Source organism: Cydia fagiglandana, chromosome 6 (assembly GCF_963556715.1).
Source record: "Cydia fagiglandana chromosome 6, ilCydFagi1.1, whole genome shotgun sequence".
Classification (NCBI taxonomy): Eukaryota; Metazoa; Arthropoda; class Insecta; order Lepidoptera; family Tortricidae; genus Cydia; species Cydia fagiglandana.
Genome location: NC_085937.1, coordinates 11,826,036 through 11,839,738, shown reverse-complemented (window position 1 = coordinate 11,839,738; position 13,703 = coordinate 11,826,036). Strand labels below are relative to the sequence as shown.

Below are 13,703 nucleotides of genomic sequence, written 5' to 3'. Positions count from 1 at the left end.
CACTTTTACGTGAAAATGGGGTCAGTGGACACGCATATGGGGTGAATAGTTACGTCATAGGGGGTGAATAGTTACGTCATAGGGAGTGATTAGATACCACAAAGGGGTGAAAAAACACGCCTTGGGGGTTAAAAGACACGAAAAAATATGTTTGTATCAAATAACTGTTTAACAGATATATATACTATTTGCCAATAGAGTATCAACATAATAATGACCAAATTCGATGCCTATGACAACTAAAACTTCATATTTCTATTCACCCCTTTCGTGTGTCTATCGACCCCGTTTTAAGGATATGGAGAAAACAGGCAGTTTTCTTTGATTTTCTCTGAATTGGGTGGGTCAAAATTGATTTAACAAATGCAAAATTCAAGAACTAACCAAGACTCATAAAATGATGTGTAAATTTTTACTTTTATCATTTGGATTATTGGTGAAAATCGTCCTTGAAGTTGAAAATCGTGTCTTTTCAACCCGTTTTACGGTACATTATTTACTTTGACAATCCGCCTGTATTTCAATTTCTCTTTGACCATAGCTATGCTCCTACAGTAGACTTTTTTACATTTTTTGATTATTGTAATAATTAGGAACGTAAAACAGATTTCATACAATTTTTCAATGCTCCTAACTCTTATAATAATACCTATAATAATTAAAAATTCAAAAAATATCAAACTTAGGGGCATAGCTGTGGTTGATAAAATTGTGTTGAAATATTTTCAATAAGAAGAAAAATGAGGAGGAAAATGACGACTATGTTTGTATGAATACGCGATTTCGCGCGGCGCGGCGCGGGTCCTCTACTTTCCTCTTTGCATTCACTGCCAGCGCGAGCTACGCGCTACGCTCGTAGGCCTCGTAACCGATGGCGTATATTTTCCGCATTTTCCGCTATGTAGAGAAAAGCACCTACGAAAAGAAAATCCATCTAGGGATTATTAGCAGTGGAATGTGTTATGAGGAAAGGATATTGACATTATGGAAAATATTTTTACATAATTGGATGTATATAACCATGCCATAGCATATATTTATTCTCAGCGGTATGGCGCCATTTTTTTCAAACACTAGAAATTAATGAAACGTCAAATTTAAGCAGCTCTAGCTCCAATAATTACCGTAATAGACTACCGCACCGCGACCTTAGTGCGGTCAAAATATCTCTTTCTCGCTCTAACTTATAGCTGCGTCCTTAACGCACGTACGGCGACCACCTTAAAGTGACATTCCATTTCCAACTGCAGCTGCAATACTGTTCATTTTCTATGGAAATTGACAATGACAGCGACGCGTTTCCATAGTAAAATGAACAGTATTGCAGCTGCAGTTGGAAATGGAATGTCACTCTTACGCGACCTTGGTGCAGTGCAGCGGTGTAAGGTAGTCCCCGTGCGTGCGTTAAAGACGCAGCTAGAGGTTAGAGCGAGAAAGAGATATTTTGACCGCACCAAGGTCGCAGTGCGGTGCGATAGTCTGTTACGGCTTTTAACCAGGCTTTTGTGACTGTGGCTGTATGTTTATGTTATTTCTTTGCCTTATATTAAAAAAAATACAGGTAATGTTACCAGTCATGAAAAGTTCCCCATAAATTGGACCAAATTGGACTCGCAGTAAATACTTTGAGTAGTTCAACGAAACTGCTTATTGAATTACATAATAAAAGCAAAACATTATTTTTTCAATATTCATTAAATTCTTGAAGATATTTCGGTTTTTATTTTATGTATTTATTTCATTATCTCAAAATTGTATTCAACGTATTCAATAATATGAAGTTTTGTTTTTCATCCTTGCAACATTAGTCGTTTGGTTTGGCATTGGCAAATTGCTCGCACGATCGTGTCCGCTGAATAATGCCGGCTCGGCTATTTACCTTTTCTTATCCTTGCTAATTTTAAAGAAAAATGCGGAATAATATATTGACATAATTGTGTACATAGCAAGGAGTGTTTGCACAAGTGACAATCTTAGTGAAGTTAATTTATTCGAACATGAAAGTGTGTGACTCGTCATCAAAAATGAATTATCGGATTTTATGGTTTCTATCTGTACTTTCATTAATAAGAAATGCAACAGGACTCGGCGAAATAATTTACGCAATCAACGCTGGCGGACCTGCGCACACAGACATATACGGCATTCATTATGAGAAAGATCCTTTGCACGGCAGAGTTGGCACCGCTTCCGACTACGGAAAACAGCTGGTAATGATCGGCAGAGCCAACCCGAAGGACGAGATCTTGTACCAGACGGAGCGCTACCACCACAGCACCTTCGGCTACGATATCCCAGCCAACAAAGACGGGGATTACGTGCTGGTACTCAAGTTTAGCGAAGTATACTTCAACGCTCCCAATATGAAAGTATTCGACGTTGTCCTGAACGGAGACCACACCATAGTAGCCGATTTAGACATTTTCGACAAAGTGGGTCGTGGTGTAGCACATGACGAGTATATTCCATACTCTATTAAAAATGGTAAACTGTATTACAATGAGGAAGAATCTGATATTAGAGGAGGAAAAATAAAGGTAGAGTTCATCAAAGGTTACCGAGACAACCCCAAAATCAATGCTTTATATGTGATGAGGGGTACTATAGATGAAGTTCCTAAACTATCACCATTAGTGTGGCCTGACAATGAGGCCGAGGAGACTAGGGAGGAGGTGGAAGAGAAAAGTACCCAGTCACGCCGGGCAAGCGGCCCTAAGCAGCCTGATCCCTACTCCATGGATGAGAGCTCCGTGCTTATACCTGTGTTCATCACCATAGGAGCCTTCGTGCCCCTCTTGTTCTGTCTCTGCAAACTGTAGTTTCTCTTGTGTTTCATGTTGTTCTGTGTGACTAGGATCTTATGCACCATTATTAATTTTCATACATTGTGTATGCTATATGTTCTTAACTTATTGCCAATTATTATTTTACATAATTTTATGTGCATGAAACTATGAATTCACGGGGAATTAATCCAAATGCCTCAAATAGTACAAAAAACTGGAAAAAATATACTAAGGCCCGTCCTATTCAAAGCATAATATATTGAAATAACCATGATTAGGGCACAATGGAGCAGGATGACAAAACTTTATACTTAAAAAGTGCATAGAAATTATGTAAATAAATAATATTCAGTTACATTTTGTTTCCATTCCACACAATGCTATCCTAAACCGCTGATTAAAGCTATGCTATGTAAATGTGTCATTTCCAATACAAGCAAGACATACCATTTTTGCCATAAACATGTTAACATCTTTACTGACAACCAAAACCGAAACTCATAAATGTTATAAGTTATAATAATTACTAACTTTCACATTGCCAGTGCGAGGGATGGCAATTAATAATAAGCACATGTGTCCAAAATAACAATATGCTTGGGAAGAATGACTAGCATACAGTTTTCCTCATACTTATACAGCCCTAAAATATAAAACAATGCAATTCATACTAAAGGAAAATATGTACTAAAAACCCATAGAAGGAATTTTTAACAAAATTTAATTCTTGCAGTCTTTGTCACATATAAGTATATAAGCTATATTAGCAGTAGTCCCGTAGCTTATGTTGAATGATTCTGATTTCTTCGGTTTTCCCTCTTCAGTTTCAACCTCTGGGATAATTTAACTAATTTCAGCAACCTGTGAAAGAATAAAATGTAGTAGATAAGATAAGTAGTTTAATAGTCAGTAGGTACATTTTGTGTATCTATTACAAATAACTAGGATAGCTCTCAATAATATTTCGGTGCTATAAACATCATCATGGATTATAAAAAAAAAACATATTTTGGTGTCAACATACAAAATATGTATAATACTACCATTACCATGTCAGATAGCTATTGATAAAAAATATGTTATCAGGCATTATAATCACGGATTTTCTTATTGGAATTACTGCTGCTTTCCAATTAGTAGATACTTAAGTACAATCAACTGTAAAAATATGGGTGTACAAATCATCTCAAAAATATGTCCCATAACTCTTAAGTCAGTGAATTAAGAACTATGGGAAATATTTTTGAGTAAGTTGTCTACACCCGTATTTTTACAGTTGACTGTACAGTCAGCAATATTATTAGCTTAGCACCCCTGCATACTTATTTTAATTCGGAATCCCGCTAAACCACAATATCTCATCAGAAATGGATGTGGTTGGGTATAGTGTTGGATCTCCAGTATTCACAGAGAAGCGGGAGTTATTTTGATGTCAATGATGCCATTACCAGGGATGCGAAACTCCTCCCTTCGGGCAAACTCGGCTCAGCATTGCTTCGAGCAATTATTAGGGTTGACAGGGACACGGTTCCCTTTGCGTGCACGGCCACAGATAAGATAATGGCTTGTATTTTGACAATCGTAAATAGCCGAAAGGGATAGTGCCATACATTAGAAAGGGAGAGCATGATTCGACACTGAACCGCCTGTCAAACTTTGGTTTTGTAGGAAGTTCCTTTTCTATACGGTAGTACTATTATTAATTATTCTGTGTCATTACGTTGAAGTAGATGACCTGCCCCACCCGCTCCCGGCAGATTTGGGGTCTAAATGCCATGTGTAACTACATACTAAAAGTTAGTAACGGTTACTGGCTCTGAACTATGTTCCCACCAGTGGCCTATTTTATAAAGCTACAAGTTAAGTACAATTTACAAGCGGAAGTCTCGTTCTAACACATAGGGTTAGAAAGAGACTTCCGCTTGTAAATTGTAACTTGTAGCTTTATAAAATAGGCCACAGGAAGGGCACTTTCTAGCCTCATAAGGCAAGGCCCAGCCATACAAATGAAAAATGCATTATTTGCCACAGAAAATTGAACCTGCAATGTAGGAAGTAGAGTTAGTTAACTTTGCGTTGTTCAAAAACTGAACGAAACGAAGCAACTCTGTTCCAATCCAATATGATTTAAATTTAATTGAACTGAATAAGTACTATAGGTTAAGTTAAGTAATTGAACACAAATTGGCACTATTACCGACAGCAACAAATGTTAAGACTAGTGCTTGGGTATGCTTGTATGTATTGTAAATACACATGTACATGTACATTGCAATTACGCTGATAACAGTAATTGCTAGCCGAATCTGTTAATGACATACACACTAGGTAACCATTTTTATCACGTGAAATGTGCCCAATGCTTTACCATCTGGGCTATAACCGCGAAAATCGAAGTTCGCAAATTGCGGGGATTTTTCTCTGTCACTCTATTTACGCCTTCATTGAAGTTCATTGGAGTAAAAGAGAAAGATCCCCGCAATTTGCGAATTTCGGTTTTCGCGGTAGCCGCTCTGAGTTACCAAGAACTCACCCAAGTACTGCAAATATTTCCACCATAAGGGCCTTTAGGGAGACACCCTAGCGACATCTACCGTAGGAGCGAGGTACACTTCTTAACGGCTGCTACCGGATACTCCCATTTTAGTACCTAAATACAAATTTTGATAGCAAAACTTCCGCGAGACTCGGACATAGGTACGAGTATTAAACCGTGTCACTCACGTTTCTTATTTCGGGTTCGTCATTTTGCGTTCTAGACCGTCCGCGACTATACCCGAAAATTGCGAGTCATGTTTCGCTCCATAACGAGGAGCTTCATCGCGATCGACTGCCGCACACCAGACCAACGACCGGTGGTACGAATTCACAGTCCCTAATTCAAATTATTTTGCTTGATTGAAAAATTTATTATAGTGTTAATACCTAGATATATTTTATTTTCTGTAAAAACTAGGTAGGTACTTGTTAATCTACCACTACACGCTCATTCTTCCCAATCGTGGACCTGAATCCAAATTGGATTGGACCTGAAGTCATAATAATTTTCTCATTGCAAATTCCGTCCAGTGCAGAGTTATCTTGATCCGACTCTATGTTATGTTTGTGTAGGTACTCAGGGTACTTCACCCGAGGGCGGCGCGCTCATTCTTTCTTCCGTGACTTTACCAAGTGTCAAAAGTCTCTGTCATATGGCCAACACAGCATAATATACGAAACGACTGCAATATATATAAGTCAGATAATATGTAATTACTTACGCATTTCCGGTGCCTTGCAATTTGAGTTCGCAATCACCTTTGACATTAAGAATAAAGCCTTTTTTACATTCCGTGCTATTTGAGGAAGTCTGTGTTACTGTGATGTTTTTGTCATTATTAGGAATCGGCGGAGACGATGCCGTTGCTTCGGTACTTTTTTCTGTCGACGAAAACGTGTCTTGCTGGCTCGCCACGGTAGGTGCCGGTGTGGTCTCGGCACTCAACCACGTATCATTTTTTATCGTCTCCGTCGACAGATCGGCTACAGTGGTTGAATCATTTTCAGCATCAGTGGTTGCATTTAACGGTCTCGGTGTTGTCGAACCGTTTTGCGGTCTTATCGTCATCTCTGAGTAATCGTAGGCATAGTCGTAATCCTGAAATAAAGATAGGCATTCGTTAAAGATTGAAGATATACTGCGCATAATCCGCTCCGGATTAAGGTCAAGTGATTAAGATGTGTATGAAAAGTAAAACGGAGTTTAAAAAAAAAGGTTTTTCTTAATTTTGGTTTAGTAGGTATTATAAAAGGGAAATATCTTTTAGTAAAACTTTTAACTTGGATCATAATGAAATACCTAACATATAGTGGAGGAGGAGAAAGGAATACGTGGGAATACATAATAAAGTACCTACGTCAATGAGGGGAAAATTTTGAGATAATTTCTTTTTCACCACACCGCTCTCTTTATTCTTCAAAAACTGATGAGACTTGAATTTTATCCGCAAGAGTGGAAAATTAAGTTTAGGTATAGATTTGATTACGCGGTGGTAACGCTACGTCTTACGCTACGTCTTACGTAGGCGAACAACGCGCGAACGCGGCGCGGCGCGGCGCGGCGAAATCAATCCTTTGATGCCCATAGAAGTGTCCTACGTAAGCGATCTCGTTGCGAACGCGGTGCGGCGCGATTTGCACGCGAATGTCAGGCGGCGCGGCGCGGCGCGGCGCGGCGGCGGCCGCTTTCGCCGCGCCGCGCCGCGCCGCGTTCGCGCGTTGTTCGCCTACGTAAGACGTAGCGTTACGTAGGCGAACAACGCGCGAACGCGGCGCGGCGCGGCGCGGCGAAATCAATCCTTTGATGCCCATAGAAGTGTCCTACGTAAGCGATCTCGTTGCGAACGCGGTGCGGCGCGATTTGCACGCGAATGTCAGGCGGCGCGGCGCGGCGGCGGCCGCTTTCGCCGCGCCGCGCCGCGCCGCGTTCGCGCGTTGTTCGCCTACGTAAGACGTAGCGTAAGTATGGTGAAAAATATTGCGATTCACTCGATAGCACAATTTATTGAAACCTGTCTTGAAATACTCGCATCGCTCTAGCTCAGGACTCCACTTTTTGTACCACTCGCTAACCTCGCGCTTCAATTTTGGAGTCTGCCTCGGGTATCAATATTAGCACGAGGAGAGTCAAAAACTTTGCCCCCTTGTAAACCAAATATACCTACCCTACCTTCACGTATATTCGAAAACCTACCGTGTTTACACTGTTATTTAAATGGCATCTATTCTAACGATGTGATGTCATTCTGAACCCCTAGTGTAAATTTCATTCGATATCGTGACGGTCGTACGCTTTTGTGTTAAATCTCATATTTTATATGTAATTTTGAACAGCGCGCGAAGCGGGACGTTTCGGAAACTCATAATCCCATACAAAAACATGAGACTTAACGCAAACGCGTACGTCACGTCACGCTATTGTATGAAATTTACATATTACACTAAGCGGTACAGATATCCGGCGCGATTCGGGAAATGAATTAGAGATTAGCTAGATACGATATATCTTTACTATTTTATATCTACTTATAGTGAATCTCTAATTAATTTCCCGAATCGCGACGCCAGCCGCCATAAGGTACCTTTTGCCGTGGAACGTCACATATTATCTTTACTATTTCATATCTAGTGAATCTCTAATTCATTTCGCGAATCGAGCCGATCGTAGGTACATTTCGCTCGTACTTGTCCGTACATGTATTGGCGCGGGCGAGACGCACGTACGCTCGAATTGGCCTGCGAATTGTTCGAATTACGAAAATGGTTTAAAGTTTTCTTAAGTTAAGGTCATCTTGAGCAAAAAGATTAGTTATAAGTACATATCATTGAGACTGTTCCTACTTAAGGCGATATGATTCGACTCATCAACGAATCTGAGGGGGTGAGGTGCGCGGCAAACCGTGAAGCCCCGCCCGCGCGTCCCGAACCGCTCGACGAGCACGTGAGCGCGCGCTGTGCGCGGCGGCGATAGCAAACGGGTCACAGTATAAGGATCTTATGATGGCAGTATTTTAACCATACCGTGCAAGGGTCACGTTTTTATAGTTTTTATTGTATATGTATATATTTTTTGCATTACGTGTTTCTGATCATTATATTTAGAATTATTATTTTTACAGAGCCATGTGTACTTATTATTTAGTGATCGGTAACAACGTTTTAATTTAATGGCAGCGTAGTAGAATTAAAGTACCGAAAGGAAATAAACATTTTAAGGTGACGGTCAATTAAGGTAAGGTATTGTTCATATAAAGGTAAGGTATAGGTAGGTAGGTAGGTAAGGTAGGTAGGTAAGGTAGGTAGGTAGGTAGGTAGGTAGGTAGGTAGGTAGGTAGGTAGGTAGGTAGGTAGGTAGGTAGGTAGGTAGGTAGGTAGGTAGGTAGGTAGGTAGGTAGGTAGGTAGGTAGGTAGGTAGGAAGGTAGGTAGGTAGGTAGGTAGGTAGGTAGGTAGGTAGGTAGGTAGGTAGGTAGGTAGGTAGGTAAGTAGGTAGGTAGGTAGGTAGGTAGGTAGGTAAGGTAGGTAGGTAAGTAGGTAGGTAGGTAGGTAGGTAGGTAGGTAGATAAGTAGGTAGGTAGGTAGGTAGGTAGGTAAGGTAGGTAGGTAAGTAGGTAGGTAGGTAGGTAGGTAGGTAGGTAGGTAGGTAGGTAAGGTAGGTAAGTAGGTAGGTAGGTAGGTAAGGTAGGTAGGTAGGTAGGTAAGGTAGGTAGGTAGGTAGGTAGGTAGGTAGGTAAGGTAGGTAGGTAGGTATAACCTTAATCAATCGGGGTGAGAGATTAGCATTTTACTCTTAAATACGACAACCTGATAAGAAAACGCAAACATAATCGAAGAGTTTGTATACTACATTGTAAAACACCGGTTGAGTAGAGAGTAATTTTTTTTATATGACAAATGGTATTCGGTTTTTGAGTATCAAGGCATACCTAAATAAAGAACACTATTCAATAAATTTCAGCAAATCGCTTGAATACATCCCGAAAAACAATACATTAAAGAAAAATAATAATAAAATCATAAGTCAAAAACTGTCACTAGTAGGATGTTGATACTCAGCAAAAATATCCTTCATTATAAGAGGTACTCACAAAAAAAATAATTTAATTTTTTTTATCGGGCTTAGGGAAAACTCAGTTAAAGGTCAGATGGAGGAGCGGATGATGGAATTGAATTGATTGGCAGAGCTAGACAAAGATAAGTCTGCAACGATTTTGATTTGGTCTAACTTTTAACTTTTTTCATATTATGAGAAAGCCACATAGTGCTTTCGGTGGGGGGTGTTTAGTATTAATCCTTAATACCTACTGCTATACTGATTTACTTGAGGTAGCGAGGCTACTGGCCGGCGACACACAAGCAATGGTCTAAAAAGTAATAACTAACGGTGTCAGTGTCACCAAAACATCGCGACAGAAAGGATATCTGAATTCGCAAAATATACCATAAAACAGTGCCTTGAAATAACGAGGAAGCCAGCAGCGAGCAATCCACCCGCCGAGGCCTCTGCCAGCTGCAGACCACAAAATCCCGGTAAGCCCTTCTACAATCTGGTAAAGCAGTATAGTGTAGCGAAGGAACTAACTTAAAAAACTACAGTCCACTGGCTTTACGCCACACGTACATACCGTAATGTAACAAATTATTTTCAATATTATGTTTTGTTTCTTCCAAATATCTATTAAATAATTAACTGATTGTTGTTGAAAACCTGTTCAAGGACGCCGAATTAATATCTACTATTCCACGTCCTTGAACAGGTTTAAAACATCAATCATTTTCTTTTTCTACCAGATATGGTTCAGTCAAATTAATTTCTTCTACCTTTCTTAGCTAAACTCTAGTTCTACCTAAATTAGCCAGACTCTAAAACCAGTACAGGCAGCAGCAGATATAGATAAGCAGAATAACATGTTCAAAATGATCGACACAGACCTTATTATCTTGACATTTCCGTGTCATCATTTTGATTACTAGGCCCCGTAGCTATTTCTGCTGCTGACTGTACAATCCAGTAAATTTTAGTGAAACTTTTATATTTTTATTCAGTCTAGCGTATGCTTTATGTTTATTTATTACCATCGACCTGCCCCGGCCTCGCGCGGGTTAACAAATCGCTTAATAATCCTATAAACTTTTGTATAGGATTTTGCTTTGTTCGTCATTCCCGCAGCTCGACTTTCGGCCTCGCCCAAAATTACTGGGGGTGGAGCATGCTTGGACATTCGAGATAAAGCTCCGGGCCTGACGACCCTCCGCGGTGTCGGCCTTCAGCCTCCTTCGGGCTCGCCTAACCTACTTGGAAATTTGAATTTGGCCTGTGTCCGCCGCCATTTTGGATTTTTCCAATTTTTTTTTCACATAGTAATCTTGGGCCTCCAAGCTCGCCGCATGCCAAATCTCAGCGCACTCGGACCAACATGAAAAAATTAAAAAAAAAAGTCGCCCTGTGTGATTTTTTTTAAATGCAGTTTGTTTTGTCTTGGGGCCCTCTATGACATTTGGTCGAGCACCCCCCACCCATCTCGCACCGTTTAAAAGTTGCCATACAAAATTAAAATGACCATTATTTCCGCCATCTTGGATTTTTTCCAAAAAAATTTTTTCATAGGAATTTAGGGGCCTCTATCTTCCGCCATGCCAAATCTCAGCGCGCTCGGACCAACTTGAAAAAAAATAAAAAAAGTCGGCCATTTTGAAAAAAATTAAATGTATTTTGTTTTGTCTTGGGGCCCTCTATGACATTTGGTCGAGCACCCCCCACCCATCTCGCACCGTAATATGAATACTTTTTGAGATATTGGGGAAATTAAAGATCTCTACTTTCCCCCCTTTTTTTGCTTATAACTTTTGATATTTTGTGTGTGCTACTACACGCTTCGAATACATTTTTCTAGGCATTATGACGAATCTAATGAGGTATCACACGTATTTTTAGGAGTATTATCTCTATTTTTCACCGTGTTCAGTTTCTCGAACAAGACTAATACAACCAAGCACAAGATGAACTGCCTGTAGGCACTTGGAACTCTCAATTATATTTAATTCATGTCGACCGTGGTCAAATATTAAAATTAGTGATATGTATTTAGTTCTTAAATAATTGTATTGCGATATGCTTATTATGGTAATTTTTTCAATTAATTCAATTTGACATTTTATATTTATATAAATTTATGATTATGATGATGAATTTGCACGCTTGACGGGCCTGGCACGTTGCATGCGATCCAAAGCCGGGCGCCTTCGGCATCCTCATACTAAAAGCGTAACACTATACATATATTGTAACATCCCCATACTGTGTCAATCCAAATAAATAATTTCTGATTTTCAAAGGAGTCAAAGAGCACGAAGGAATATAATCATTTTGCAGATCGGACGTAGGTATATCAGTAAAGGTGAAATACTGTAAATATATCATACTTACATACTCACAATTATATTATCTAGGAATATAATATGATTTACCTACATTGAAATTGGTTGCTGACCTAGTGAAAATACTGAAATATTTTAACTGTTGATGTAGTAAAGCTAGGCCCTTTCAACCACCTCGTAAAGTATTAGATGCTTCTGTTATCAGAAAGTGTGTTTTTATAGCACTTAGTGACTTTTTCTTACGTTTCATATGCTTTGTTTCCCATTGTTTGTAAACGGTAAAATCACGTGACCGCGCGGAACACACTGACACAGGTCCGTCCTCTACAAGCGCTGCCGCGCGACTGAAGAGGGCGTAAGTGCGTTCGCGAGTGATTGCGCTTGCGGATTTAGTAGGTATTGAAACATAGAAATTATTTTAATGATGTTACCGAGACAAAGTGATCCAAAACATCTAGATTATCTTATTACCTATACATTTGTGTAAAAAACAAGTCTAAAAAGTTTGTATTGTAGATATGGTTTGGATTTATTGTTAAAAAAAGGCGTAACTTTGGAATTTTTTTATATCGAGCAAAGTTTATCTAATCATGTTTTTGAGATCCAAAACGTATCTGCCAGATCCTTAAGTATAAGATATATTTTTTTCACAATTTTAAAACATTGTTTCTTATATTTCTAATGGATTCAAAAAACTGGTTCGCTTAGCTCCTACGGAAAAAGCACGCCTTAAGAGTCACTTGAATAAAGGGAGATATGAAAATGACATTATCAGTCAAATATAATTTTAAAATTGTAACCGACTTTATAAAAAATAGGGCGTTATCAATTCGAACGCATTTTTTTAGGGTTCCGTATTCAACTCTGTCACTCAACCTCAACCGATTACAACGCGTCAAAAAATTTCGAATGTGGACCTTTTCAAAATAGAAACTGTTTAAAATTCTTAACAGCGTTAAGCTTCGTCACGTTTTGTATAAGTAAGTATAGTAAATTGTGTAGTGTAGCTGGTAGGTAGTGTATAGGTACCTATCTACTTGCAATCTAATTTTCTAAAGTGCCGCATGTTTCGGAGAACACATCATGTCATGTCAGTAAACCGCCTACAGCAGAGTACAGCCGACAGCCGCTTTGTAGGTAATAAACTCTAGAGCACTAAAATATGACAAAATATACCTAGTAGCCTAGTAACTAGTATTATTTAGTAGTAAATATACAGTAGATACCTAATAGCTAATAAAGCAAGGCTATGAATAAAATGTTAATATTTTAAATATGAAGATCTCTTACCACATATTCTTCCTTGCCGCCTTTCATCAAAGCAATGATTTGGATGTCCTTCAAATCTACTTGCACGTTCAAGTTTCCAGTCTGACGCTGGTCAAACGAAGCTGAGTCTACGTAAGTCGATAAAATGGAAAATAACAACAAAATAGATTTTGCGCACATTTTGTAAGCTTGTAAAGTGGTGTCTGGTGAAGTGGCCCCGAGTCCCGCGTGCAGGCGACTGGCTGAGCTAAGCCTGCCCTGCGCGCCTCTGGACACCAAGTTATTTCCAACAACATAACAGTTCTTTCAAGTAATCGCGGGAAGGTCGATAGCCTCCGCTAGTGCACTGTGCGTCCTCAGATTGCGTAAGGACCGTGGATAATCTGCCCAATGAACCGTGAGAAACTAACAGAAGTTTTATGGAATCGGCAACACTCATTGGACGAAGGAATAAGTTCACTTTAAAACTTTTTTTAATGTAAGTTTTTGTTTAAAAAATAAACTACAAATACTTTATACACTTTATACACCACTTTGCTTCTTAATTTCTAAATCTCCTTTGTGTCATTATAATATTGGGTCTACCATACATCGGTAGTTAGTAGAAATACTTGGCAAATTAAATTATATCATTTATTTACTAAAGGTTAGATATATAGGTTTATTTTAGTCATAAAAATATAACGCAACATAATTGACCGAGCGTTAGCGAAGGTCTCCATTTCAGTAGTGTA

At 39.2% G+C, this 13,703-nt stretch overlaps 2 protein-coding genes across 2 annotated transcripts; one reads left to right on the top strand and one right to left on the bottom strand.

The window, feature by feature from the left end:
- Nucleotides 1–1,822: 1,822 nt before the first annotated feature.
- LOC134665225 (malectin-A) lies at nucleotides 1,823–3,141 on the top strand. Its single transcript, XM_063522103.1, has one exon. It carries the CDS (start codon nucleotides 1,998–2,000, stop codon nucleotides 2,817–2,819), a length of 822 nt encoding a protein of 273 aa, XP_063378173.1. The 5' UTR covers nucleotides 1,823–1,997; the 3' UTR covers nucleotides 2,820–3,141.
- Nucleotides 3,142–3,238: 97 nt separating this feature from the next.
- On the bottom strand, nucleotides 3,239–13,436 carry LOC134665226 (cytoskeleton protein RodZ). Its single transcript, XM_063522104.1, has 3 exons — nucleotides 12,991–13,436; nucleotides 6,047–6,423; nucleotides 3,239–3,647 (listed from the first exon to the last, which is right to left on the bottom strand). Exons 1-3 carry the CDS (start codon nucleotides 13,147–13,149, stop codon nucleotides 3,569–3,571), a joined length of 615 nt encoding a protein of 204 aa, XP_063378174.1. The 5' UTR covers nucleotides 13,150–13,436; the 3' UTR covers nucleotides 3,239–3,568.
- Between the last annotated feature and the right edge of the window lie 267 nt (nucleotides 13,437–13,703).

Excerpts from the sequence above, each read along its gene's own strand:
- LOC134665225 (XM_063522103.1), top strand. The coding sequence starts at position 1,998 with ATGAAAGTGTGTGACTCGTCATCAAAAATGAATTATCGGATTTTATGG.
- LOC134665226 (XM_063522104.1), bottom strand. The coding sequence starts at position 13,149 with ATGTGCGCAAAATCTATTTTGTTGTTATTTTCCATTTTATCGACTTAC. Across the intron at positions 6,424-12,990 it reads GCGGCAAGGAAGAATATGTG|GATTACGACTATGCCTACGA; the intron begins GTAAGAGATCTT and ends TCTTTATTTCAG. Across the intron at positions 3,648-6,046 it reads TTGCAAGGCACCGGAAATGC|GTTGCTGAAATTAGTTAAAT; the intron begins GTAAGTAATTAC and ends ATTCTTTCACAG.